The 25,115-nt window shown below is 43.2% G+C and overlaps 1 protein-coding gene and 1 pseudogene across 2 annotated transcripts; both read left to right on the top strand.

The window, feature by feature from the left end:
- Positions 1-1,535: 1,535 nt before the first annotated feature.
- On the top strand, positions 1,536-2,129 carry LOC311103837 (interferon-induced very large GTPase 1-like; annotated as a pseudogene). The gene has a single exon. The product of its transcript is annotated as an interferon-induced very large GTPase 1-like (transcript).
- A 17,672-nt stretch (positions 2,130-19,801) lies between these two features.
- LOC311103447 (cyclin-dependent kinase 5 activator 1-like) lies at positions 19,802-20,743 on the top strand (the record flags this gene model as incomplete). Its single annotated transcript, XM_084145015.1, has 1 exon — positions 19,802-20,743. One exon carries the CDS (start codon positions 19,802-19,804, stop codon positions 20,741-20,743), a length of 942 nt encoding a protein of 313 aa, XP_084001141.1.
- Between the last annotated feature and the right edge of the window lie 4,372 nt (positions 20,744-25,115).

The raw sequence follows: 25,115 nt of genomic DNA, 5'->3' as shown, positions 1-25,115 counted from the left end.
GCACAGGTCCTAATCCAGGCACTTGTCATCTCCCATCTGGATTACTGCAACTCGCTGTTGGCTGGGCTCCCTGCCTGTGCCATTAAACAACCTACAACTTATCCAGAACGCTGCGTCCCGTCTGGTGTTCAAACTTCCCAAGTTCTCTCCTGTCACCCCACTCCTCCGCACACTCCACTGGCTTCCAGTTGAGGCTCGCATCTACTACAAGACCATGGTGCTTGCCTACGGAACTGTGAGGGGAACGGCACCTCCTTACCTTCAGGCTCTGATTAGACCCTACACCCAAACGAGGGCACTACGTTCATCCACCTCTGGCCTGCTAGCCCCCCTACCTCTACGGAAGCACAGTTCCCGCTCAGCCCAGTCAAAGCTATTCGCTGCTCTGGCACCCCAATGGTGGAACAAGCTCCCCCACAACGCCAGTACAGCGGAGTCACTGACCACCTTCCGGAGACACTTGAAACCCTACCTCTTTAAGGAATACCTGGAATAGTATAAAAGTAATCCTTCTACCCCCCCCATAAAAAAATGGCTATCATAAGTTCAATGCAACAATTTGTAAGTCGCTCTGGATAAGAGCGTCTGCTAAATGACGTAAATGTTATGGGCTTAGAAAAAGAAGACACCTGTACCATGTGAGATATAGAGTTGAAATGTATTACATTTTGAGTTTGAATCCCAATATTACACCTTATATACATCACAGATGACTGAAATATAACAAAACCGTTTGACATAGGATCACCGGATTTTCTGTATTTAAAAATAAATTATTAATTAATTATTAAATTATTAAAAATATTAATAATATTCCACCCATGAGGCCACTAAAGGGCGCTTTGGTCATTCGACTGCAGGAAAAAGGTCTACGGCTGTCTTTGACAAACTGATTAAAAAGCTTGGGGACAAAAATATATTTGTTCTCTCTGTTCTTGGGGTCCAAAGCTCAGGGAAGTTAACACTTTTAAACACAATGTTTGGACTTCAGTTCGCAGTAAGTGCAGGGAAATGCACCAGTGTGTAACTCAGGGAGAAAAAGGTGTAGATTCACGCGCAGAGCGCGACAGGTGTTTTTTTCGCCTTCGCAAAAGGCAGGAATCATGGTCACAGGCAGGCAATGGTCATACACAGGTAGGCAAACAGGCAGGAGAATCAAAAACTAGGACTGAAGGCTATAACTGGTTCTCACAAACAAGCTATAAAAAGGCTTAGTAGAGTCAAAACAAACAATACCTCACAAGGCACAAACAGAATGAACTAAATAAGGAGCTGATGAGACCAGGTGAGTAACTAACACAGGTGAAATCAATGAACAAAAATGAAAGACAGGACTACGTTCAAGAACACAAAGAAACAGGACTACGTTCAAGAACACAAGGTGAACTAAGAAAATAAATACAGAACCTTACACAGTGGGGCATTTACGTAGTTATCGAAGGTAGATAAAGACCTGAAAGACTAGCTTCTGTATGACTGTCCTAGTCGTAGATTCAAAAGGGTTAAGATCCCAAGAGCTCAGTTCTGAAACAGCAATGAAGCATGACAACGAATTGGCCACATTCATTATTGGGATAGGTGACTTGACCCTGATCAACATTATGGGAGAAAATCCATCTGAAATGCAAGACTCTTCAGATTTGTGCTCAGGCTTTTCTGAAGGTGGCATCTGTAAAAATCGAACCAAACTGCATATTTGTCCATCAGAATGTTGCAGAAACTACGGGAAATGTTCAAAACAAAGACGACAACTTCTTCAAAAGAGAAAATATGAAAATTGCCCAGTTCACCGCTTAAGTGACATCATACCATTTCACATAGACACTCAAGTGTTTCACTTCAAAAATCTCCTAGAGGGAGACCCTCCAATGACACCTCCCAATCCAATTTACAGTCAGAATGTCCAGGATCTTAAATAGCCCAGTGGAAACAGGAGTGTAATCTGTCCTCACCATCAGAGTTCAAGTTCAGAATTAAAGATCTCTGGAAGGCACTGCTTAGAGAACTTCATTTTCGGTTTCCGAAACACTTTAGAGATCATGGTGTACAACAAGCTGGAGAACCACCATGCAGACTGGTCGTGGAAAATGCAGAAGCATGCGTTTGAGACAACAGAGATGCCGAAATAAAATAAACAGCCACATGGTCCAGGTTGAGCACAAATCAAGTCTAAGTGAAGAATTTGAAGGCGAAATAGAGACATATTTTAAGAATGAGGAACATGCACAGCTCCTGGGGAACTGGAGGAGCAACACTGACATAAGAGTCCAAAACCTGAAGGAGGAACTTATTGATGATACACAGAAGCAATGTGAGGAATTGCTCAACATTACGCAACGGGTGGGTCTCATCCTGAATGCTGATTGGTTAAAACCCCATTCCAGACGGTGTCTATTCCACCTGTCACCACTGGCTAAATCTATGATGTTAAAATGCCTATTTACTCTGTTCCATCTGACTGCGCAATTCACTGTCTCATCAGCCCAGCCAGGCATCTAGACATTATCTCACATTTCTTTTAGACTAACATTTAGTTTTCAACAGCCTAGATTTGTATAAACCTTGCTGTCTGTCTCTCCGACATTTGCAACATTGTTTCAATATTCAAATTCGATCTCCAGCTGTCCCATGGTAATGCACATGTTGGGAGTCGGACCCAGACAGGGAGGCAGGCAGCTTTTCTCAGCCAGTCGAAATCATGAATCAGCTGGCATCATTTTTATGGCTATATACAAAGAAATGTCAATTGAAAAAAGGTCAAACGAAACTAAGTGCAGCTAGTTTGCAGTCTTTCCAGCTTTAGTTTGAAGTGATTGTGTTACATGTGTTGTTGGCTAGCTCCTCTGAACAACAGTGTCCTGAAGAGAGAGCACATTTTCTATGCCAGGCGAAATCGCGCCTCATTAGCGGGCCTAACAACACCCGTGCCAATATATCCTCCAAACACCAGCTTCTCCGGCATTATCACTTAATTGTCATCTCTTGTTGATTACACTTTAAGAAGAAACAAGACGAGGAAATGGAAAGAAAGACAGTAACCACGTTTCCATCCACAGTTTTTATGTGAGTAAAGTCATACCTTCTAAAATAAAATCATGACAGCTGTGATGGAAACAGGAAGTTTCGGAACAATTTTGTAAATGCCAACAGATCATTTGTTCGTTCGACATGGTGGGATCTTGTTATGTCAGTATAATGGCGGTGGAAACGCCTTTATGCGCAATTATTTACATAACAACCATCATATCGAAGCAAACTTGGAGTCATAATAACCTCACCATGTAGACTAGCCTACCTGGCCTCACAGCCTACCCGCATTGTACCTGCGAGCTGTTGGCTAGAGTGCACATGCCAAGACCAGAGTAGGGACATTTGCTATTTAACGCAACAGTTTTTGTGAAAAATCTATAGGTAGAGTTGAAAATGCGATGGAAACACATTGAACTTTAGATTTTTATTCAGTACATGAAAAATTATATTTTTTCTGCACTATGCCATTGTAGTATCTGGACAATTTATGACTTTGCTAATGGTTGCAAATGGTCTTAGAGGATGTTGACTCAGCTTAAGGGAGCATCTGGAGGGTAGTTCTATAGGGGCACCCTAAAGCAGAGGAAGTCTGTTAGGTGGAGTCCTGGGATTGGTCTGTAGGGGAAAACACCCATATCAGGTTACATAGGATATATACTATGGTTTGGGACAAAGGACGGGGAGAATAACATATTAGAGATTGGAGCCAGTTATTCTCCAGATATCGGCAGATATCTGTAAATTGACGCTGGAATCCTTTGATATAATAAACCTTTATAATCAAAGTACAGTGTCAGCGGATTTCCTTGTTCTCACAGCATAATTAGCATCGTTTTCTCGACACTACACCACCAAGCACTGATTTTTATCAGCAACAAGTCAGTTTGGTGGAAACACACCTCAGGTGGAAAAATTCACATATTTTCTTTATGTGGATTTTAGAATATTTGCATGAAAATCTGTCGCCAATTGGATGGAAACCTAGCTAATGAGAGGTTTACGTTCTCCTAAAACAAAATAAGAAGTTCCCTTGAAACAATTCGGCAAAATGGAAAGGAAGACAATAACCAGCTTTCCATCCAACCTTTTTATGCGAGTAAAGTGCATGTTGGATAAAAAAAAAATGTCATGACAGGCCTGATGGAAACAGAACATTTTTCGGTCAACTTTCCACATGTCGAGAAAACTAAATATGCTAAACAAAGTGGGATCTTTTTGTGTCTGTAAATTATGCGAGAAATGTCAGTGGAAACGGTTTAGTGCACAAATAATTTATAACCATCATATGAAAGTAAACTTGGAGTCACGCGATGACAAGCTGTGTGGTCCTCCCACTACGACTCGTCGGGAAAGCATGCAGTTTATTAGGCTACAGATGAAATAAGTAATGAACTTCACAGGATGATGAAAGTGCAAGGTGATGAGCTTGATGCTCCTTTCCAATAAATATCAAGGGTATTTTTCTGGTGACATGATCATCGATGCTTGGCTTCCATTTCACAAATACAAATAATCACATCATGTAGGCTATACGTGCGCTCTAGCCAACAGCATGCAGATACAGCTGTGATGAGTGTGATTAGAAGCAGTCAGGCGCAGGAGGGTAAATCACTGAATACAGAGTTCATTCCGTCGTACACAGTTGCGCTGGATAGCGACAACAAAATACAGGCACAGGGGAACAATCTACCCCGGCAATACAAGGTACGAGTAGCTCCACCGAGCTACACTCAACTCACATAAAACAATCACCCACAAGGACAAGGGGGCAGAGGGAACACTTATACACGGACTAGTGAGGGGAAATGAACCAGGTGTGTGTAATTGACAAGACAAGACAAATGGAATGATGGTATATGGAGCGGCAGTGGCTAGTAAGCCGGTGACGACGAACGCCGAAGCCTGCCCGAACAAGGAGGGGAGGCAGCCTCGGCGGAAGTCGTGACAACAGCACTGTATGTGCATCCTGCGTGCTGTTGGCTAGAGCGCACATGCCAATACCAGAGTGGACACACTCGCTATATAGTGCAACATCAGTAGAGTTGAAAACGCGATGGAAACCCATTTAGCATGTCTTTTTTTTATTCGGTCCATGGGAATTTAACGGCAAAAGGGATTTGTATGTGCACTACGTCATCACGCACAGCCTTTTATCTGCAACAAGTCAATTTGATGGAAAATCTGTCGCCAATTGGATGGAAACCTAGCTATTGAAAGGTCTAACATGACCAACATGCTATACAGAGCAAGTGACATGCTATACAATCAGTTGAGTGGGATGCTGGGAGCAGTGTCCCTTTTGCACAGCTATCTGCACCAACACCATACCTAATCATACCGGTCTCCACATTGTGGAATTTCATCACTGCAAGGTTCTAAGTGGTAGTCAGTACAAGAACATAGATATATTTTCTGTTGATTTTTGTACCACTGAAGTAGCAAGTGATAATTGACTTTTTCCATCACAGGACTCTATAGTGTCCCCTACAGTAAATATAAAGAGTCTGGTCACCCCCTTGACAAATGGCAAATCACTCCAGATGGAAGTCAGAAATGCTACTGGAAGTGGTTCATCTGTCCCTTCAAGAAGCAATTGGAAGAAAAACCCAAGTTGAGACTTGTAAATGAGAATGGATGCCAGGGTGCAATTCAAGAAGCTTGGACAAAAATATCAAAGGAAGATGCCCCGAAGGAGCTAAATGTCAAGCCATAAAATAAACAATAGCTCATCACTAAACACAATCACTGGATATTAATTTCTACCTCAAATAAAACTTGTTGAAAACATTTTCACTAATATTCTAGAGATGGAAAGTAAAAGCAACTCATGGTGGAGTATTATCATCTTGTTCATATGGAACAAACTAACATTTAGGAGAAATACATCAATGCTCAAATTAAGATATTTAGTAGGGAATTGCACATACTCATAAATATAGTCATACTATACCAATCTTCATTGTTATAATTGTTTTACTATATGCTTATACATAATTTATTCCAAGCACGAGACTCTTATGATTTTTTGTAATTGTTCTTTTGTATGTTAATGGTGTGTGTGTGTGTGTGTGTATATATATATATATATATATATATATATATATATATATATATATTCCCTCTTTGTTTGAACTATATAAAGTATTTTTACCCCTGACATGTAATCATAGGCAGTTAGGTGAAAGACGGTATAACCGAGAAATGTAAATTTAACTAAGTTGAAGATGTTTGTAAAGCATGGTTACTAATTGTATTCAACGTTTTAGTGACAGTTAGGAGAGGAACAAAATGCACTGTAAAACCATGAAACATGTGACACATTTATAACCTAAACGTCAGTGTTTAAAACTTAACCACTAGGCATTTAGATTTGTCAATAAGTGTTCTCATTTTAAACACAGGCAAGAATGCAAGAATAAACTCTTATTGTAAACACTTTTTCCAGGCAGTTGACTATAACTGAGAAATTTCATTTAGTAAAACAATGGTTATTAATTAGCTTTGAATTGTTAGTTAACTAACAGGAGAGGAACAACATTAGCAAACTTCTCAGGAGATGAAAATATATGTCACGAACGTCAGGGTAAGGAGTAGACCAAGGCGCAGCGTTGCAGGCAAACATACTCATTTATTGAGCGAAACGCGAACAAAACAACAAAAGACGGTAACGTGACAGTACACGGTAAAACACAACCAACTTGAAACAAGAACCCACCAAACACAAAGGAAAAACCGACAGTTTAAATATGGCTCCCAATCAGAGACAACCAGCAAACAGCTGACACTCGTTGCCTCTGATTGGGAGTCACTCAGGCCAACATAGAAAATGACAAACTAGAACCCCCAACATAGAAATATAACACATAGAATAAACACACCCTGGCTCAACAAATAGAGTCCCAGAGCCAGGGTGTGACAGTACCCCCCCTAAAGGCGCGGACTGCGACCGCGCCTCAATAAGAGCTAAACAGGGGAGGGCTGGGTGGGCATACCTCCTCGGCGGCGGTTCTGGCTCCGGCCTTGCCCACCACCCTCCAATCAACCCCCCATAGCGCCCCTGGTCCGGTCTAGCCCCGCTGGCCGGAGCCGGACTGACGACACGCACCCCTGGCTTGGTGCGTGGAGCAGGAACGGACCGGACCGGACTGACGATGCGCACCCCTGGCTTGGTGCGTGGAGTAGCACCTGGCCGAACCGGGCTGACGATACACACCCCTGGCTTGGTGCGTGGAGCAGGAATGGACCGGACCGGGCTGACGATGCGCACCCCTGGCTTGGTGCGTGGAGTAGCAACTGGCCGGACCGGGCTGACGACTCGCACCCCTGGCTTTGTGCGTGGAGCCGGAACGGGCCTCACCGGACTGACGACTCGCACCCCTGGCTTGGTGCGTGGAGCCGGAACGGGCCTCACCGAACTGACGACTCGCACCCCTGGCTTGGTGCGTGGAGCCGGAACGGGCCTCACCGGACTGACGACTCGCACCCCTGGCTTGGTGCGTGGAGCCGGAACGGGCCTCACCGGACTGACGACTCGCACCCCTGGCTTGGTGCGTGGAGCCGGAACGGGCCTCACCGGACTGACGACTCGCTCCCCTGGCTTGGTGCGAGTAGCAGGAACGGGCTGGACCAGGCTGACGACTCGCACCCCTGGCTTGGTGCGAGTAGCAGGAACGTTCTGGACCAGGCTGACGACTCGCACCCCTGGCTTGGTGCGAGTGGCAGGAACAGGCCGGGCCGGGCTGGCGACTCGCACCCCTGGCTTGGTGCGAGTGGCAGGAACAGGCCGGGCCGGGCTGGCGACGCGCACCGTAGGTTTGGTGCGAGTGGCAGGAACAGGCCGGGCCGTGCTGGCGACGCACACCGTAGGCTTGGTGCGAGTGGCAGGAACAGGCCGGGCCGGGCTGGCGACGCGCACCGTAGGTTTGGTGCGAGTGGCAGGAACAGGCCGGGCCGGGCTGGCGACGCACACCGTAGGTTTGGTGCGTGGAGCAGGGACAGGCCGGGCTGGGCTGGCGACGCACCCCGTAGGCTTGGTGCGTGGAGCAGGGACAGGCCGGGCTGGGCTGGTGACGCACCCCGTAGGCTTGGTGCGTGGAGCAGGGACAGGCCGGGCTGGGCTGGCGACGCACACCGTAGGCTTGGTGCGTGGAGCAGGAACAGGCCGGGCTGGACTGGCGACGCACCCCGTAGGCTTGGTGCGTGGAGCAGGGACTGGCCGGACTGGACTGGCGACGCACACCGTAGGCTTGGTGCGTGGAGCAGGGACAGGCCGGACCGGGCTGGCGACGCACACCATAGGCTTGGTGCGTGAAGCAGGAACAGGCCGGACCGGGCTGGCGACGCATACCGTAGGTTTGGTGCGAGGAGCAGGAACAAGCCGGACCGGGCTGGCGACGCGCACCGTACACTTGGTGCGAGGGGCTGGAACAGGCCGGACCGTACTGGGGACACACACCACTGGCTTTACCTCGGGATCTGGAACGGGCCGGACCGGACTGGTAACACACCCCAGTACCTCTCGCCGTGACTCTACACCTTCCCTCCCTGCTTTGACCAGTGGCCCCCGTAACCTGGTGGCCTTCTGAATCCGCCCCTTTTCTGCCTCCGTCAGCCCCGTCGTCCATGCCGTGTGCCCCCCCCTAAAATTTTTTTGGGGTTGCCTCTCGACCGTCCAACGCTGACACTGCTTACGCCGTTGCTCCTCTCTCCGTCGCCTCTCAATTGTCTCACTCCATGGCCGGCGATCCATCCCGGCCAGGATCTCCTCCCAGGTCCAGGACCCCTGCCCGTCCAAAATCTGTTCCCACGTCCAGGCTGCCGATTCCTGGACACGCTGCTTGGTCCTGGTATGGTGGGTTCTTCTGTCACGAACGTCAGGGTAAGGAGTAGACCAAGGCGCAGCGTTGCAGGCAAACATACTCATTTATTGAGCGAAACGCGAACAAAACAACAAAAGACGGTAACGTGACAGTACACGGTAAAACACAACCAACTTGAAACAAGAACCCACCAAACACAAAGGAAAAACCGACAGTTTAAATATGGCTCCCAATCAGAGACAACCAGCAAACAGCTGACACTCGTTGCCTCTGATTGGGAGTCACTCAGGCCAACATAGAAAATGACAAACTAGAACCCCCAACATAGAAATATAACACATAGAATAAACACACCCTGGCTCAACAAATAGAGTCCCAGAGCCAGGGTGTGACAATATATAGGCCTAATCAAAGACGCACTGCATCTGGATTTTGTAACCTTGATTATTTTGTGTAAAAAAAAATATTTTCACGGAGAGAAAAAAACGGATTAACAATAAACCTGATTTATATGATCCTGGATAGAAAAATATGGTAGTAGTTTTGAAAAATATCTACTGAGTTTGAAAACCTTAACAATATTGTTTATGAACATAATCAACATCATCGTAGTTGAAAATGAACTGTGTTTTTATGAGATATATTGCTGGTTTTAAGAAGATCAAGCTTGTTTTGTCTTGTTTATTCTACAGTATAGAACAATGTTTCCCAACCCTGGTCCTCGAGTACCCCCAACAGTGCACATTTCTATTGTAACCCTGGACAAGCACACCTGATTAAATTAGTCAACTAATCATCAAACCCTCAATGAGCTGAATGAGGTATGTTTGTCCAGGGCTACAACAAAAATGTTTACTGTTGGACCAGGGTTGGGATACTTTATATTGTAACATCCAAAAATAGATTTGGTATAAAGTAAATTGGCCAGTATTCCTAGTGTTGATTTTTCAGTGTAACATTTCTAGTGTTGATTCAGGTGTTCAATTAACTCTATAACTGTTAAATTAACACTCATTGGTGTACAATAACCTGTTGGTGTTAATAACCAGTGTTAAACCAAAACCACACCCATCATAATGAAATGTCCCAGCACGATTTTTTGAATTGTTTATTTCAATATCTATGTTTTTGCATGTTCATTAATTGATAAATTAATTGTATCCTACTCAAATACAAAGAACATCATTTGTTTTATTAATCTATTATGTTACTTGGACTTGTTGCACCCTTTACTGAAATGGTTGTTCCAGTTTAGATTATTTAGGTAGTCATTCTGAATGCATGTTTGGGTGAATAAAAATTCAAAATGTTGGATATCCCCACTCTGGCTGGACTCCAATAGGAATTGCAAATCACTTTGCAAGTCAGCATAATGTGACTTGCAGGCCTGTAAACCATGAGTTTTAGGCCACTGTATTAGGGTAAAACTAGGCCCTCAAAATATGGCGTTATGAAATGTGTTATGTTAAATCATTTAATTTTTATGATAACATATTCTCTTAGGATCTCACTTGGTGAAAGCCACAGGACTGAACATGGATGAATGCAACAACCATGTCTATGTCACTAACAAATACAGTCATGGGTGGTAACGCTACAATTCACTAGCAAGGCAAGGCACTCTGGGAAATATGCAAATAAGGCTTTACACTAAGCAATGTGTTAATTTAATACTGAAAAGTGTGGACCCCAATAGACACTGGACCAGTGTTAAATGTAACACTCTGTGTTGATTTAACACTGTCGAATTTTCTGTGTAGTTTAAGAGGTTCATGTTGGGTGTTTTCTATGATTTTCAGGGACAAAGGAAGGAACAAACCATGATTACATTGTTTAATTGACTCCAATTAACTATTCCCCAGGTCATTGCTGTAAATGAGAACGTGTCCTCAGTCAACTTACCTGGTAAAATAAGGGTACATAAAAAAATAAAAATGAAATACTTTCACACTACTAGTAGAAAACCAAATTGGTTTTACAAAAACAACAACAAATGAGAAACAATATACACAATAACAGAACATAAAACATATTACACATTGCTGAGGCCATGGGCTCCCGAGTGGCGCAGCGGTCTAAGGCACTGCATCTTAGTGCTTGAGGCGTCACTACAGACCCCCTGGTTCGATTCCAGGCTGTATCACAACCGGCCGTGATTGGGAGGCACACAATTGGCACAGCGTTGTCCGGGTTTGGCTGGTGTAGGCCGTCATTGTAAAGAAGAATTTGTTCTTAACTGACTTGCCTAGTTAAATAAATAAAAAAGAATGGGAAAATGACAAGTGCTGTTTATGCTTACGCTGCATTCATAACCAAGTGGGAGGTGGGAATTTACCAGTTGTGAAGTCATAAATACCGGTTGGATGCATTCACATGCTTTGCACTTGTTGAGAAACGCAGATTGGCTAATGGCCAACAGCTGCTTAAACCATGAACTAAAAGTACAGCTATCATGCTTGTAAACAAATTATAGTGTTCAAAAACCATATTAATAGATCGTTTTTTATAAATAATATATTGTTGTTGCATTTAACTGTCAAATGCTGTTATTGAGGTAATTTCCTTAGTAGGTGATGTCAGAGGTCAGCATGTGGGAGAAGTGGGATCTCAGGATGATAGACGAGTGTCCCACTAGTAATTACTAGTTCAAGTGGATTTGTCCCAGTCATATGTGGCCAGGGATGGGCATAAATTACAATTACAAAATACAACTACAAAATACCCTAAAGACCAATGTATCAAAATAAAATACAAGATACTTTTGCAAAGTATTGTATGAAATTAAAATGAATGTGTTTTGTGTTTTTAAAATACAAAAATAAATGTGCAAGTATCTGGCCGAACAGAAATAACATTCTCATTAATGGTTACAGAACTTTTTACTTTATGACTGTGTTATGTTGTTGTTTATCTACCTTAGTTGAATACATTGACATTCTGGATAAGAGCGTCTGCTAAATTACCAAAATGTATATGTGAAAATGAACAACTGCAAAGCACACTGGGTATTTTCATTGGCCTTGTTTCGGGGCAGAGCTCATTTGAGTAATACTCAGCATGCTTTGCAATTATTCATTTTACATATACATTTACATTTACACTACCAGTCAAAAGTTTTGACACACCTACTCATTCAAGGGTTGTTCTTTATTTTTACTATTTTTTACATTGTAGAATAATAGTGAAGACATCAAAACTATGAAATAACACATATGGAATCATGTAGTAACCAAAAAAGTGTTAAACAAATCAAAATATATTTTAAATTTGAGATTCTTAAAATTGCCACCCTTTGCCTTGATGACAGCTTTCCACACGCTTGGCATTCTCTCAAACAGCTTCACGAGGTAGCCACCTGGAATGCATTTCAATTAACAGGTGTGCCTTCTTAAAAGTTAAGTTGTGGAATTTCTTTCCTTCTTAATGCATTTGAGCCAATCAGTTGTGTTGTGACAAGGTAGGGGGGGTATACAATGCCTTGCAAAAGTATTCATCCCCTTGGCATTTTTCCTATTTTGTTGCATTACATCCTGTAATTTAAATTGATTTTTATTAGAATTTCATGTAATGGACATACACACACAAAATAGTCAAAATTGGTGAAGTGAAATAATAAAAATAAATTGTTAAAAAAATTCTACAAAATAAATAACAAAAAGTGGTGCGTGCATATGTATTCACCGCCTTTGCTATGAAGCCCCTAAATAAGATCTGGTGCAACCAATTACCTTCAGAAGTCACATAATTAGTTAAATAAAGTCCACCTGTGTGCGATCTAAGTGTCTCATGATCTCAGTATATACAGTTGAAGTCGGAGGTTTACATACACCTTAGCCAAATACATTTAAACTCAGTTTTTCACAATTCCTGACATTTAATCCTAGTAAATATTCCCTGTCTTAGGTCAGTTAGGATCACCACTTTATTTTAAGAATGTGAAATGTCAGAATAATAGTAGCGAGAATGATTTATTTCAGCTTTTATTTATTTCATCACATTCCCAGTGGGTCAGAGGTCTACATACACTCACTTAGTATTTGATAGCATTGCCTTTAAATTGTTTAACTTGGGTCAAACGTTTCGGGTAGCCTTCCACAAGCTTCCCACAATAAGTTGGGTACATTTTGGCCCATTCCTCCTGACAGAGCTGGTGTAACTGAGTCAGGTAGGTAGGCCTCCTTGCTTGCACACGCTTTTTCAGTTCTGTCCACAAATGTTCCATAGCATTGAGGTCAGGGCTTTGTGATGGCCACTCCAATACCTTGACTTTGTTGTCCTTAAGCCATTTTGCCACAACTTTGGAAGTATGCTTGGGGTCATTGTTCATTTGGAAGACCCATTTGCGACCAAGATTTAACTTCCTGACTGATGTCTTGAGATGTTGCTTCAATATATCCACATAATTTTCCTTCCTCATGATGCCATCTATTTTGTGAAGTGCACCAGTCCCTCCTGCAGCAAAGCACCCCCACAGCATGATGATGCCACCCCGTGCTTCACGGTTGGGATGGTGTTCTTCGGCTTGCAAGCCACCCCCTTTTCCTCCAAACATAACGATGGTCATTAAGTTCTATTTTTGTTTCATCAGACCAGAGGACATTTCTCCAAAAAGTACAATCTTTGTCCCCATGTGCAGTTGCAAACCATAATCTGGCTTTTTTATGGCAGTTTTGGAGCAGTGGCTTCTTCCTTGCTGAGCGGCCTTTCAGGTTATGTCGACATAGGACTCCCCTGTAGCTCAGTTGGTAGAGCATGGCGCTTGCAACGCCAGGGTTGTTTCCCACGGGGGGCCAGTATAAAAATGTATGCACTCACTAACTGTAAGTCGCTCTGGATAAGAGTGTCTGCTAAATGACTAAAATGTTTTACTGTGGATATAGATACTTTTGTACCTGCTTCCTCCAGCATCTTCACAAGGTCCTTTGCTGTTGTTCTGGGATTGATTTGCACTTTTCGCACCAAAGTACGTTCATCTCTAGGAGACAGAACGCGTCTCCTTCCTGAGCGGTATGACGGCTGCGTGGTCCCATGGTGTTTCTACTTGCGTACTATTGTTTGTACAGATGAACGTGGTACCTTCAGGCATTTGGAAATTGCTCCCAAAGATGAACCAGACTTGTGGAGGTCTAAAATTTTTTGGCTGATTTCTTTTGATTTTCCCATGATGTCAAGCACAGAGGCACTGAGTTTGAAGGTAGGCCTTGAAACACCTCCAATTGACTCAAATGATGTCAACTAGCCTATCAGAAGCTTCTAAAGCCATTACATCATTTTCTGGAATTTTCCATGCTGTTTAAAGGCACAGTCAACTTGGTGTATGTACACTTCTGACCCACTGGAATTGTGATACAGTGAATTATAAGTGAAATAATCTAAAACTATGTCAAAACTATGGTTTGTTAACAAGACATTTGTGGAGTGGTTGAAAAACGAGAATTATGGAAAGAATATGGCACCACAACAAACCTGCCAAGAGAGGGCCGCCCACCAAAACTCACAGACCAGCCAAGGAGGGCATTAATCAGAGAGGCAACAAAGAGACCAAAGATAACCCTGAAGGAGCTGCAAAGCTCCACAGCAGAGATTGGAGTATCTGTCCATAGGACCACTTTAAGCCTTACACTCCACAGAGCTGGGCTTTACAGAAGAGTGGGCAGAAAAACGCCATTGCTTACAGAAAAAAATAAGTAAACACGTTTGGTGTTCACCAAAAGGCATGTGGGAGACTCCCCAAATTGAGCTTTTTGGCCATCAAGGAAAACGCTATGTCTGGTGTAAACCCAACACCTCTCATCACCCCGAGAACACCATCCCCACAGTGAAGCATGGTGGTGGCAGCATCATGCTGTGGGGATGTTTTTCATCGGCAGGGACTGGGAAACTGGTCAGAATTGAAGGAATGATGGAATGCGCTAAATACAGAGAAATTCTTGAGGGAAACCTGTTTCATTCTTCCAGAGATTTGAGACTGGGACGGAGGTTCACCTTCCAGCAGGACAATGACCCTAAGCATACTGCTAAAGCAACACTCAAATGGTTTAAGGGGAAACATTTAAATGTCTTGGAATGGCCTAGTCAAAGCCCATACCTCAATCCAATTTAGAATCTGAGGTATGTCTTAAAGATTGCTGTACACCATCGAAACCCATCCAACTTGAAGGCGCTGGAGCAGTTTTGCCTTGAAGAATGGGCAAAATTCCCAGTGGCTAGATGTGCCAAGCTTATAGAGATATACCCCAAGAGACTTGCAGCTGTAATTGCTACAAAAGGTGGCTCTACAGAGTATTGACTTTGGGGGGGGGTGAATAGTTATGCACGCTCAAGTTTTCTGTTTTTTTGTCTTATTTCTTGTTTGTTTGTTCTTCAAAGTGGTAGGCATGTTGTGTAAATCAAATGATACAAACCCCCAAAAAATCAATTTTAATTTCAGGTTGTAAGGCAACAAAATAGGAAAAATGCCAAGGGGGGTGAAAACTTTTGCATATTATGGCAAGAACAGCCCAAATAAGCAAAGAGAAACGACAGTCCATCATTACTCTAAGACATGAGAGTCAGTCAATACAGAAAACTTCAAGAACTTTGAACGTTTCTTCAAGTGCAGTCGCAAAAACCATCAAGTGCTATGATGAAACTGGCTCTCATGAGGACCGCCACAGGAATGGAAGACCCAGAGTTACCTCTGCTGCAGAGGATAAGTTCATTAGAGTTACCAGCCTTAGAAATTGCAGCCCAAATAAATTCTTCACAGAGTTCAAGTCACAGACACATCTCAACATCAACTGTTCAGAGGTGACTGTGTGAATCAGGTTTTCATGGTCGAATTACTGCAAAGAAACCCTACTAAAGGACACCAATAAGAAGAAGAGACCAGCTTGGGCCAAGAAACACGAGCAATTGACATTAGACCCGTGGAAATGTGACCTTTGGTCTAGAGTCCAAATTGAAGATTTTTGGTTCCAACCGCCGTGTCTTTGTGAGATGCGGTATGGGTGAACGGATGATCTCCGCATGTGTAGTTCCCACCGTAAACCATGGAGGAGGTGTGTGGGTGTTATGGTGTTTGGGTGCTTTGCTGGTGACATTGTCTGTGATTTATTTAGAATTCAAGGCACACTTAACCAGCATGGCTACCATCGCATTCTGCAGCGATACGCCATCCCATCTGGTTTGGGCTTAGTGGGACTATCATTTGTTTTTCAACAGGACAATGACCCAACACACCTCCAGGCTGTGTAAGGGCTATTTTACCAAGAAGGAGAGTGATGGAGTGCTGCATCAAATGACCTGGCCTCCACAATCACCCGACCTCAACCCAATTGAGATGGTTTGGGATGAGTCAGACGGTAGAGTGAAGGAAAAGCAGCCAACAAGTGCTAAGCATATGTGGGAACTCCTTTAAGACTGTTGGAAAATCATTCCAGGTGAAGCTGGTTGAGAGAATGCCAAGAGTGTGCAAAGCTCTCATCAAGGCAAAGGGTGGCTATTTTAAGAATCTCAAATATAAAATATATTTTGATTTGTTGAACACTTTTTTGGTTACTACATGATTCCATGTGTTATTTCATAGTTTTGATGTCTTCACTATTATTCTACAATGTAGAAAATAGTACAACAATTAAGAAAAACCCTTGAATGAGTAGGTGTGTCCAAACTTTTGACTGTACTGTAATTAATTTAGCAGATGCTCTTATCACACCATAGTGCCATCAGACTTTTGATACCAATGTAGAGTGAAAGGGGGACAACTATAAAGAAATGGTATTGTCACGGATTCTGCCGAGGCTGCTCCTCCTCCTTGTTCGGGCAGGCTTCGGCGTTCGTCGTCCCCGGAGTACTAGCTGCCACCGTTGAATGTTTCTATGTTTGATTGCTTTTGTCTGTCTATTGCACCTGTGTCCGTTTGTGTCTGATTATGTGTTCTATAAGTTGCCTGTTTTGTATTGGTTAGGTTGTGTGTTGTTTTTCGCATTTCAGTTAGTGCTGCGTGTTTTCTCTGTTTTGTTGTTTTTGGAGTTTACGCACAGTTTGCGTAATCGCTCGCCTCTATGTGTTTTTGAGGCCGTTTATTGTATTTTGCCTAGTGGTTAACTAGTAAACTTTGTTGGGCTAAGCTTCGGTGTCCTGCGCCTGACTTCCACACCACACTTACATCAGCCCATGACAGGTATAGAAAAGTATTTTGAAAATACAAATTACAGCTTTCGAAAGTTCATTGGCGTATAGTTCAGCCCAATGTAATACAACATTCAAAATACTCAGAAGTAATTCAAATAGGTATTTCAAATACATGTAACAGAAATACTGCCCATCTCTGATCGTAGATCAATAACCAAGCATCAACAACCCAACCTGGCTCTGGCAATGGGTTGTGAAATGACCCAAGTGCTCGTTCAAAATAACCCAGCATTTGTTCTGTCCAATATTTACCCAAATTGAATTGTTTTTAACCCAGCATTTTTTTTGTCCATCACCCAACCAAGCGGACACATGTTAGAGGTAGCTGCCCGATTGAACCCAGACATAATTCCATAATTTAGCATGCATTGGAGAGATTAAGAAAGGAAAGGCGAATGGCCTAAATAAATGATAGTGTATAGTGCTCTTTAATCTCCGGTGATGGGGACAATATCTAAATTATCCTTTTGACTAAGCACTCGATATCAAGTGAAGGCTATTCGCCATTGTTAAAAACCACTATCCATCGGAGATGCACGATGCAGAATTTTACAATCAGATTCAGTTACAAATGCATGTTTATCTAAAGATATAGGCCTACGGCGAGTCCTGATCTGCCAATGGGGTTTGAGTTTACAGGAGGGTATCGAACTAGTTTGTATGGCGTAACTGTATTGGTTGTCAACGGAGTGAAGGGCACCTCTGGATACAGCGGATTCAGCACCATGGACAGAGCACCCAGCGGTTGGCTACCGACACATCCACAGCCAATACGGTCTCTAGCGCTACGATTGCGAGAGCGACATAGCAGAAACAGCAGCTTACAGCGCGGACCAATAGGATGACTGCATATCAGTTTCACAGCCAACCCGAATATCTGCAGATGCCTGCATCAAAGCGTCGAGATTTTTGCTGGTTTGCTTAAGGATAAGCCATCTATTTTAAGAATCTGTAGTATACATTTGATCGTTTTCTTTTCTATGTTCACACCTTCCTTTTCTTCTTTCTCGCCTTTCCCTACGGCGTGTTTGAGAAAGATACCCGCATCTGTCTGCTTCTTCGGGAGGACTGAGATAACAGCCGTGCTATTGATTTTTGCTCTTCAATGGAATACATTTTTATACTAATAGCGAGTGTTGGCAATACATTTCGCATCTGCTGTGTACCGGTATTGCCCTCTATGAGAAAGAGATTATTCCATTATTCTTAGCTGAAGATTGAGACACCACACATAGACACAACAAGAACCGTGAAACGTTCATTCATAGAGCTTTCAGTTCCATAGCGCCTTCTCCAGGACCGTGGACAGCGCTTGTGTCAGTGGCCGCAGCTCGGAGTGAAAAACAACTATTAGGCCTATCAGTTCATCACAATCATCAAAAGATACTCAAGAATTGACCAATAGTAAAGATCACAAGCCGTGATTCCATATGGATTATACCAGAAGACTCTACTGATTTGAAGGTAAGTAATTGTGCCTTTATGAGCAGTTGATATTCTGCAGCTTGTCAGCATCATTATCAAGTGATTTAATCAACATGCTATAAACAATACAGTATATTTGGTTTCTTTATCATTGCACTGTATTTGTCTTTATTGGGCACGATTAAGCAACCATTTTAAAATCACAGTGCAATTTTTTGCTTGCATTTCCATATCTTGTTAATGGTTAATTGGAGAAAAATATGTCTTCAATAATAGGTCATCAATAAACAATATTGATCAATATCACAAATAAAAAACATGTAACATCAACAAATATAACATCTATATCTATATCAACGCTGTCTTGTGCTAAAGGGGATGGTGTTTTCATTCAAGGCTTCCATTTTGAAGATAAGATGGATGCTTGCGCACATTTCTTTATCATGCTTCAGTGGCCTTATCTTGCTCCTTATATAAAATTAATAGTAACGATGTAATGTTTGGCCTGGTTAGATGAATTCGAATTTGCATTCGAAATATTAGACATAATACATCTTATAAATGATATTAACATCATGGCTGAAATGAATATTAAACAAATCCTCATTTCAAAAGTGTATAGTGAATGCTGCGAGATTTGGCCGTTATGAATGAACGGTCTCTGAGGTGTTATACAGCCCAAGGTCTATTCATTGATCTGTGACTAACAAAAAAAACATGCAACTTTGACTATCCTGTAAACACAGGCTATTTAATAAACGTGATAATTATTTATAGCCTAATTAACACACAAGGAACTGATTGATTTATCCAAACCAAGCTGTAAAGGAATTTGATTTGGTTAGAAGTTGGGCATCTTGATTACTTCTGTTTTAAAGATAGGAAGTCTGATGTATATCAACTGAACAAACTAAAAACTGTGTTTGAATTAAACACTAAATATTAATACTATTTTAATGTAATATTTCTTATGTAATATGGCCTTCCAATTAATACAAATAATACAAAATGCTTTACCCCTGCATTTTCCAAGATCAACAGTTGTTGTTTTAATAACCATTGGAAATGCATTCAGCAATCAATGTACAGCTCATCTTCAATACATTTTTCACCCAAATCCCAAATGTTTACCATACACAAAACGCTGTAGCATACTACTTTGTAATGCACTTTCTATTCTGTTTATTGACAGGTACCATTTCCCCTCTCAGATAACAAGCATATTTGATTCTTCCCATTAAAAACATTTTGGTCAGATCCCCCAGAGAAGAGAACCAACTCTCCCTCCATAACTCTCTCCCCCAGAGAAGAGAACCAACTCTCCCTCCATAACTCTCTCCCCCAGAGGAACGATGGGTACCGTTCTGTCCCTCTCCCCTAGCTACCGGAAGGCGGCCCTGTTCGAGGATGGCCCGGCCACTGTGGGCCACTACACGGCCGTCCAGAACAGCAAAAACTCCAAGGACGCCAAGAGCCTCAAGCGCCAGTCCCTCATCAGCGTGTTGCCATGGAAACGCATTGTGGCAGTATCGGCCAAAAGGAAAGGTTCCAAAAAGCTCCCACCCGACGATGGGCAGAAGGTCAGCACTGAGCACACCATCACCAACAGCCAGAAGCTGAAGAAGTCCCAGTCCTGCGCCAACTTGTCCTCTTTCGCCACGCAGGAACCCACCATAGCTGCCACCATCCCCACCTCCAAGACCGTCTCCAACGTGGCCGCCACCGCCAAGAAGAACTCGCTGACCTGTTCCACGGGGGGCCAGGCAATGAACGCGGGCACGCCCAAGCGGGTGATCGTCCAGGCCTCCACCAGCGAGCTAATGCGTAGCCTGGGTGAGTTCCTGTGCCGGCGCTGCTACCGGCTGAAGCGTCTGTCCCCCACCGACCCAGTGCTGTGGCTGCGGAGCGTGGACCGCTCCCTCCTCCTCCAGGGCTGGCAGGACCAGGGCTTCATCACCCCGGCCAATGTGGTCTTCCTCTACATGCTGTGCCGCGATGTGGTCTCGTCTGAGGTGGCCAGCGAGCGGGAACTGCAAGCCTCTCTGCTCACCTGCCTCTACCTGTCCTACTCCTACATGGGCAATGAAATCTCCTACCCGCTCAAGCCATTCCTGGTGGAGACTGAGAAGGAGGCCTTCTGGGACCGCTGCTTGGAAATCATCAACCGCATGAGTGGCAAGATGCTGCAGATCAACTCCGACCCTCACTACTTCACCCAGGTGTTCGCCGACCTCAAAAACGAGAGCAAGAAGGAGGAAGAGAAGACGAGGTTGTTGATTGGCCTCGACCGATAAGAGGAACCTTGGGAGGACGGTAAAGGGAGGAATAGGGGAGAAGTGGGACGGGTGGGATGTGGATAGGGTCAGGGTGGCACGCACGACTACAGAAAGAACAGGAGCGTTGTCTGGTGTTCCCATCTTGTATTAGTAGGAAATTGGTTTAGCTGGAGGCCCATAATGGCCAATCAGGAGGCTCTGGTGACATATATGATGTTAACAAGGCCAATGTTTGGGCATTAAAGTACTTACAGACAATCGCACAGATACAATTACTGATAACCTTTATGTTGAGTGAACAGTAAAACACTGCCTTCAGGACATTTGATAACAGAGATGCAGCGGGGCCTGGGGCTGGGCACATATTAAATATTACTTCAACAGCAGCCAAACCTGACAAGATTACATTGATAGAAAAATGATGACCCCTCATAAACCCGAAACAGGTCATCAAATGTCAGTGACTAGAGTAAAAGGAAGAATGGCTGAGTAAAAGACAGATCCATTTTATGTGTCCAGATTCAGAGTCAAGAGAATCCCTTTAGGGACTTCAGAAAGCTGTGAGGCCACTGCATCCCTTTTCCCCCCTCTCCAAGCTGCATCGGCATCCTCACTGACCCTAAATATTAAACACAGACAGTGGAAACACCAGACAACATCACTGTAGTAGTCTGCTCGTGTACTGTACATAGTTAGGGGGGAAAAAACTAAGAGTCATCAAAGCAACCAAAAGCAGAGCTAAAGAGAGGATCCGTGTGGATTCAACAGGGAAATATGGGGGCACAAGAAACATCATGATCCCACTACGCATGAGACCACGTCCCATGTCATCACGTGTCCCCTCAGGACATCACGTTTTCATATGTCTTAACATGTCCTCTCACATCTTAACTTCCTCCACACACAATCACCAATTGCCAATACCCCCTACCTCACCACCAACAATAGCCCTGCCCAAGTCTACCCCCACAACATTGCACTTCTTCCCACAACAAGCATGCCTGGTTTTATTTCACCATTAACAGATAAGAGGGTAACATTGCCAAATCTCACCACCTACCACAGTTCTGATTTGTGTTTTGGTATGGAGAGGAGGCTAGTCCTCATCGAATAAAGTGATATGGAAGGCCAGTAGAACATACTGCTGAGTTGATTGACTTCCATTGACCCAAAACAACACTAGTCGAGAACTACAGGAGACTATTATTGTGGCAATTCATGTGATGTGTCCACCTGCTTGGTTTCCATTAAGGACAGAACAAAATGGATTCTCCATTAAGTCATCTCCCTTAAAGAGACTATTCCCTCCCCACTGATGGTTATTTATGTAACCACTTGTGTTGACATGCATGTGTGCTTCTATGGGTTTCTAGCATGCTGCTTTGTGTTCGCACACCACGGCTACTTCCCAAATGGCACCTTATTTCCTATGGAATGGGCTGCTCTGGCCAAAAGTAGTGCACTACATAGGGAATAGGGTGCCATTTGGGACATACCCCCACATTATTTTAGACTGAGAGCAGTATGCTGCAATGCTGCCCTTACCTTAACTGATTATGAAGTTATGATTACTGATTATGAAGTCTTCGTTCTGATGAAATCCCACCTCCTGCAAGGTTGGGAGGCGAGAGTCCTGTGCCATATCGTTCTGAAGATGAGGATTTATAAAAACAACAACGCAAGTCTTGGATCATCATGTAGAACAAGAAAGACTTCTTAAAGCAATCACCCAATACATTTCATCAGTTATTATTATAGTATTGTGTATGTATGTTGGAGATGACAGAGCCAGTGACTTGTGTTCCACCAATGGAACTCAATGGCAACATGTAACAAGATAAATATGAATTATCTGCCCATTTCAGAATCTCCATTGACTTGGCTGTGTAGCGCTCAATTGAAACTGCCATTGATATTATTAACAGTCTCAAACCTCATGAAAAATATGCATATGAAAATCAGATTGCAGAGCCTGCATACATGTTCTTCCTGCATGATGTGTTTGGGCTGGATTGAACGGTAGATAGCTGATGTATAAGTGACTTTCAGATACAATTTGAATTATTATTATCAAGACATGTTCTTTGCTGTTGAACCAAGTTGTGTGGTATGGGTTCAGTGCTTATTCTCATACAATACAATCATTTACACTTCCATGTGCTTGAAACAGTTACTGAAAAGAAAAGAAAAACTGTCCACTGAGGGTTTGCTGCATCCAAATTGATGCTAGTAAGTGAAAATTAGAATATTGCTCTCTTTTCATTGCTATTAATGTTTATAGCTCCAACCACATTTGAATGTGTGTAATTATTCTCTTTACAATTTCAGATATTTACTGTGACTGGTAAAATATTGACATCTGGATATTTTGCAAACTTTATCTATAGGCCTTCCAGTAAAATGCACATGTGCAAACTGGCCAATAATACTGATGAGTAGAAATGTAGTGGAAATGACAGGCAGTGAAACTTCTAGACTTCTATATTGTATAAAGCAACAGAGATAGTGTCTGCCAGGTGGAGTTTCCGCCATTTTGTTTTCACGTATTCAGTCCATTCAACTCAGCAAGGGCAAGTCGCAAAGAACAGAGGGAATGAAACAAATGTTTGGAATGGAACACCCAGCCTGTTTGGAATGGAACACTGAGCCTGTTTGGAAAGGAACACCCAGCCTGTTTGGAATGGAACACTGAGCCTGTTTGGAATGGAACACGGCCTGGGACTCTATGGAACTCTATGGAGAGAGGTGAAGTTCACCCTGTATCCTCTTATTTCTTTGACTAAGTCATAACTATGTGCCATGTTTTCACTTGCAACACAAACAAGACAACACATTTATACAATACAAAGTTAATGGGGTTGTTTAATTATTTTCCCTTTTCATTTGTGAATCATATTGTGTGCAATTTTGTTGAACTACTCAAGTCAAAATAGTGTTATTAGAGTAAAGATGAGGCAATCTGTGACTAATGTATGTGGATGTATGACTATGTATGTGAGTGAGAAGAATTTGATCAACTGTTACATTTACTTTATATAAAAAACACATTTGCAAGCCTTTTTAAATGTTCTATTTCTTTGTGTCTGATCGTGTGAATGAATGTTGAACATTGAGGAAGCAAGAACTCCATCTTACACAGATAGGCTTGGTGGAATTTTCACTGTATTGGATACACCAATCCTGTCCCAGGGACCACACACTATAAAACCATAATGCAGACAGGCCGAACGCTTTGCACCCCCTAGCCATATAAAGCACTCTATAAACAAGATGAGAGTAAAAACCTTCCATTCATCTGTAGGCCATGGAAGCCACCCCTGTAGGCCTCCTGAGTGGCGCAGCGGTCTAAGGCACTGTATTGCAGTGCTAGAGGTGTCACTACAGACCCGGGTTCGATCCTGGGCTGTATCACAACCGGCCGTGATCGGGCGGCGCACAATTGGCCTAGCACCATCCGGGTTAGGGGAGGGTTGGACTGAGTAGGCCGTCATTGGTTCTTAACAGACTTGCCTAGTTAAATAAAGGTTTTAAAAAAAGAACTTCACTTCCCATGAGCCTGCACTACCCAGTCTGGCCACAACGAGGCAGTAGCGCGTTGTGGCACATCATGCTTGGAGATCTGAGATGATAGATACTGTATCTAAGTACCATCATGGAAATAGCTTCACCTTTCCCTCTGATAGGCTAGGTGGAATGTTGGATAAGAGAGGATTAGGTTGCTTAATATGTCTGCCAAACTGTAGCCTATGGCTGCTGAGGTAGCCTCTCTTATCCATGGCAGGCCGACTTGAGATGACTACATTGCAGAGAATCACAGATCTACAAATCACGCCTCCCAAATAACTGCTTACTATGTGATTAAGACTAGCGATTTTGCACCTTGTCTCGCTCAAAGGGAACCCCCCTTAAATACACTGTGCGCATTGCCTTGCTCAAACGCTATTCTGCTGCGGGGTGGGCAACCGCAGTGCGGAATGTCCTTCTCTAAAGTGGTGGAGTGGTTAGGAGGAGCTGTCCACGGTCGGTGGTGCTGAACGGGCAGCTAGCTGTTTGTGTGAGAGCCTCTGTCCCTGGTCCTGACCAATGTAGAGGCTCTGTCTGCAGTGCTGAAAGGAGCGCCTTCGCAAGATACCACACACCCAGCACAGTTTAGAATCTAGATTCTAGCTGCTTATTCACAATTGCAGATAACAATAGTAATCTATAAACTTCAATAGCTACATTGTGTGTAATTTGCCCATATTATTTACTAGTAAACTAGGCTACATACAATGTTGCGTTAAGATCATAGCTTGGTTTAATAAAATAATTGTATTGAGAATACTCAACATTAAACAAAGAATAGGCTACATGGATAATAGTGTGTAAGAGTGGGAGGGGGGAACACAAT

The sequence above is a fragment of the Coregonus lavaretus genome (genome assembly GCF_964263955.1).
Source record: "Coregonus lavaretus genome assembly, chromosome: 28".
Lineage (NCBI taxonomy): Eukaryota > Metazoa > Chordata > Actinopteri > Salmoniformes > Salmonidae > Coregonus > Coregonus lavaretus.
Note: the sequence above shows the minus strand (reverse complement) of the source record. Positions and strands in the feature narration are given on the sequence as shown.